Source organism: Lolium perenne, chromosome 6, assembly GCF_019359855.2.
Source record: "Lolium perenne isolate Kyuss_39 chromosome 6, Kyuss_2.0, whole genome shotgun sequence".
In the NCBI taxonomy this organism is placed as follows: domain Eukaryota; kingdom Viridiplantae; phylum Streptophyta; class Magnoliopsida; order Poales; family Poaceae; genus Lolium; species Lolium perenne.
The window spans coordinates 87876546-87880716 of NC_067249.2; the positions used below are offsets into that span (position 1 = coordinate 87876546).

Consider the following 4171-nt stretch of genomic DNA (forward strand, 5'->3'; position numbering starts at 1 on the left):
TTGATCTATTTCTCTCTTGTTCTTCATAGATCTTAGTACCATATGAGCTGCCAACATGATTATTAACAAATTATCTCACAATTGTCAAGAACAAGCCACTACTCAAACAAAGACATGGAGGTACAATACATCATGAGAAAAGGATAGATTGCCTCACTCATCATGTTTTAGAAGAGATTACAAGGGATACATGAAGATGGTGCATAGGGTGTTGATGAAGAACAAGATGATGGCCACGCCAGAGGGGGGGTGGAGTCCACCTGAGGCGATGACGACAGCCCCCCTCCCCCCCCCCCCCCCCCGATCTTCGCCGGCGGCGGCCTAGTGACTCTCTGTTTATGTTTTTTGTGCCTTGGGTGGAGAGTGAGGACACAAAACACATCTTCTTCTCATGTGTCCTAGCCAAATTTATGTGGGGTGCACTTAGGAAATTGCTCTTCTGTTCCTAGAACCCCTCACGCCTCACAGCTGAAGCTAGGCTGTTACACGGGTTTGTCGGAATTTTGACTGGTTTCTCTAATAGCCCTATAGGGGGTGCCGACCACATTTTAGGCTCACACCGGCACGCCCAATAATGTGTCGACACCGGCGCTTCTAGTCAAGACGGCAACCCTGTGTCGGCCCCTACACACAGGGTATTGGACGGGCACCGGCACCTCGCGCCACGTAGGATTTTAAGGGCAGGGCCGTCCTGTTAGCGGCACGATAGAAAATTTCCTCTTTAATGAGACGCCTTGGATGTTGTAGCAGGTGGGTCACCGTCTTGACTGGAAGCATCGGTTCCCCATGCGGAGACTTCTCGGATGCCGCCGGCGTAAATTCCCACACCATCCATAACCTCCTATTTAACACGTTCTTCGCCACACTCGTCTCCACATCTCTACCGCACTTGAAAACACCCTTTCCGCCACACTCGCGTCCATAGCACAGTGTTGCGCCGACCCGCAACGACCTACTCCATGCTAGGCCGTAGCACGCACGCCACCGTAGCAAGAGCATGTGTGCCACCTTAGCCCAAGCGTGTGGCTCCGCTATAGCTCGGCGATGAGATTGAGCTGTTGGACTTCGGTTTAGATGACTTCTCGGACGACTCCAAGTTCGACAAGTGGAACGAGGCGTTCATAGCGGACACGGAGGCCAAGGCCGCGGAGGCGGAGACGGAGTGGGGTGCCGGGGAGGAGTTAGTGGGGGAACCGGAGTAGGATGTGATCCTTGCCTCCCTTCATTGCGGCGTGGGAACAGAGGATCCGAGAGCAAGTCCTCGTGGAGACCAGAGCCGACATCTTCGAGCGCGTCGTCGAGACCTCGCGCGAGCGGGCGTCCATGGAGCAGCCTAGTCGCCTCCTCATGGTGGCCGAGGGGCAAAACCTGCTCGAGCTCTAGGCTTAGCGCCAGGCCAAGGCGGCCACCCACGGAGAAGTGAGTCTCGCCCAGAACAAGGAGTCAAGGGTGTAGAGGCGGGCGCGAGAGCAGGCGGCGCTGGCCAAGGGAAAGAACGACTGCGAGACAAGTCTGTCAACCGACGGCCCGTAAACTAGGGTTTAGGTAACTTTTAGCCGTCATGTTGAACCTTGTAATATATCTAAATTTTAGCTGTTTTAGTTCATTTTTACCCATGTTCGTATTATTCGTTCGAATTCGCCTCGACCCCAGAAATTATCTTGGTCGCCGGTGTGGGCAATCCCTTGCCAAACTAAGAGATGAGATGCTGGTGACCTTTGTAGAGCACTGTCGGCGTATGTATACTGACGCATATTATTTGGAGTGCCCGATGAAGATGCTCTAAATTGCTACGGGTAGCTCGGCCTCCCGTTTTGAGTTTCCGGGTGTGAGTTGGGATAACAGAACAATTTAATACACTGCAGTAGTGTATCTAGTAGCAGGCCGGATTGTAGGTACAGTACTACCCATTTTCTGTTGGCATGGCCGTTAAGACCTTACATATAGCAGGATCATGCACGCATGGTATGGTAGGATCTCAGCTCGATAAGAGCTGTCACGAACGGAATGGATTCTAGTTACAAGTTGCGTGGCCCGCCCCCGTGATGAGTAGTTATTTTTGCTTCACTCGATCTCCTGGCAACAACCGCGGGAATGGACGACACTATATAGTTCACGGGGAAGCCGCAGCTTAGAGGTGGTACCACTACCAATACCACTGCACGGCACTGCTTCTCCAACTCAAAAGGGAATTGGAGGAGCCAAGGGGAGTGAATTAGGAAGCTCGCAATGGCGGCTCCCCTGTTTGTTGGTGGTAGAGCGGCGGCCATGACTGCGGCGGTGCTGGCCACCGTCGCCGCCCTGCTCGCCCCCGCCGCCGTGGCGCAGCTCTCGACGTCCTTCTACAGCGGCAGCTGCGCGAGCCTGGAGTCCATCGTGCGGTCGGGGATGACGTCCGCCGTCCAGCAGGAGCCGCGGATGGGCGCCTCCATTCTCCGCCTCTTCTTCCACGACTGCTTCGTCAACGTACGTTCCTCCAAACTATCTATCTCTGCTGCTACACTCCTGCTGAGCTGAGCAGAATTGGGACTCATATCCATGTCGATTCCGATTGCCGCGCGCAGGGCTGTGACGGTTCGGTGCTCCTGGACGACTCGTCGACCCTCACGGGGGAGAAGAACGCCGGGCCCAACGCCAACTCGCTGCGGGGCTACGAGGTGATCGACGCCATCAAGTCCCGGGTCGACGCCGCCTGCCCCGGCACCGTCTCCTGCGCCGACATTCTCGCCGTCGCCGCACGCGACGGCGTCAACCTGGTAAGCTCCTACTAAGCTCAATTACCATGCACGTCCTCCATGGTGAAAATAGACCGATAATTTATTTACGTACTGCATCGATCTGCCGACACCCCGTACACCGAACTAGCTGTCGCCTTGTCCGAAAAGGCCAGTGTCCAATTTTAACAACGCACGCGCGACAAACTAGTCAGCACATGCTTTTTGACATGTGGGCCGCGGCCTCGATTGATTTGCACAGACAACCGCTTACAGCTAGTGAGGTTGTTGCCACTGCACGATGCTGAAAGCTCGATCTTTCTGGGATATATCGGTTGATCTTGTCGTCGTGTATGATACTACCACTTGCGTTCTCAGTAGTCAGTATACAAGCAATCAGTTACACTCTTCGATCGTACTTGTCTGAATTACCACGTAACGTGGGCTGATCATCAACGTTTGTTTCTGCAGCTGGGCGGTCCGACGTGGGCAGTGCCGCTGGGCCGCCGCGACGCGCGCACGACGACGCAGGCGGCGGCGAACAGCAACCTCCCGTCCCCGTCGTCCAGCGCCGCCACCCTCATCTCGGCGTTCGCGTCCAAGGGCCTCGACTCCCGCGACATGGTGGCGCTCTCCGGCGCGCACACCATCGGGGCGGCGCGGTGCGCGAGCTTCCGGTCGCGCATCTACAACGACACCAACATCAACGCCGGGTTCGCGACGCGGCGGCGGCAGGTGTGCGGCCCGCAGAGCGGCGCCACCGACGGGAACCTGGCGCCGCTGGACGCCTTCAGCTCCGTCCGCTTCGACAACGGATACTACCGCAACCTGCTGAGCCGCTTCGGCCTGCTGCACTCGGACCAGGAGCTGTTCGGCAGCGGCGGGCCGGTCGACTCCATCGCGCAGCAGTACGCGGGCAACGGCGGCGCCTTCTCCGCCGACTTCGTCACCGCAATGATCAAGATGGGCAACATCAGCCCGCTCACGGGGTCCAGCGGCGAGATCCGCAACAACTGCAGGAAACCCAACTAACTTTGCTCCTTCCTGGAGACTCGTGGCCGGCCGGGGATCGATCGTTCGACATTATTGCCAGCGAAGATCGGGGGGGACGACGAGAAGCATTTAGGCGGGTCGGATGTGTGGCTTTTTTTTGTTCTGGTGGGAAGGCGGTGGAGTGCGTGTGAAGGGAGGCAACGGAATAATCGATCAGGTGGTGGAGTGGCGCTGTCAGGTGGGGGAGAGGAACGGGGCTCGTACGTGCGTGTCGCCGCCGGCCGGCGACTCATCACGGCGGGCACCGTATTGCTTTTGGTAGTGTATTTCGGTTGCATTCTTTTCTCTGTACCATATCATGATTACAGTTTCGCATAGATGTAAGTACGTGGCCCTTGAGCGATGATTGTTTTGGAAGGAAAGGAAATAACAAACGACACACTGTATGTTCACGTGGTGTGTTT

General features: G+C 56.3%; 1 protein-coding gene across 1 annotated transcript; it reads left to right on the forward strand.

Annotated features, from left to right (window-relative positions):
• Positions 1 to 1990: 1990 nt before the first annotated feature.
• On the forward strand, positions 1991 to 3885 carry LOC127321013 (peroxidase P7). Its single transcript, XM_051350067.2, has 3 exons — positions 1991 to 2466; positions 2565 to 2756; positions 3186 to 3885. Exons 1-3 carry the CDS (start codon positions 2230 to 2232, stop codon positions 3744 to 3746), a joined length of 990 nt encoding a protein of 329 aa, XP_051206027.1. The 5' UTR covers positions 1991 to 2229; the 3' UTR covers positions 3747 to 3885.
• The last annotated feature ends 286 nt before the right edge of the window (positions 3886 to 4171 follow it).

What these genes read in the sequence shown, in the direction of transcription:
- LOC127321013 (XM_051350067.2), top strand. Translation starts at nt 2,230, where the DNA reads ATGGCGGCTCCCCTGTTTGTTGGTGGTAGAGCGGCGGCCATGACTGCG. An exon ending in TCCACGACTGCTTCGTCAAC is followed by an intron (nt 2,467 to 2,564) that starts GTACGTTCCTCC and finishes TGCCGCGCGCAG; the next exon opens with GGCTGTGACGGTTCGGTGCT. An exon ending in CACGCGACGGCGTCAACCTG is followed by an intron (nt 2,757 to 3,185) that starts GTAAGCTCCTAC and finishes TTGTTTCTGCAG; the next exon opens with CTGGGCGGTCCGACGTGGGC.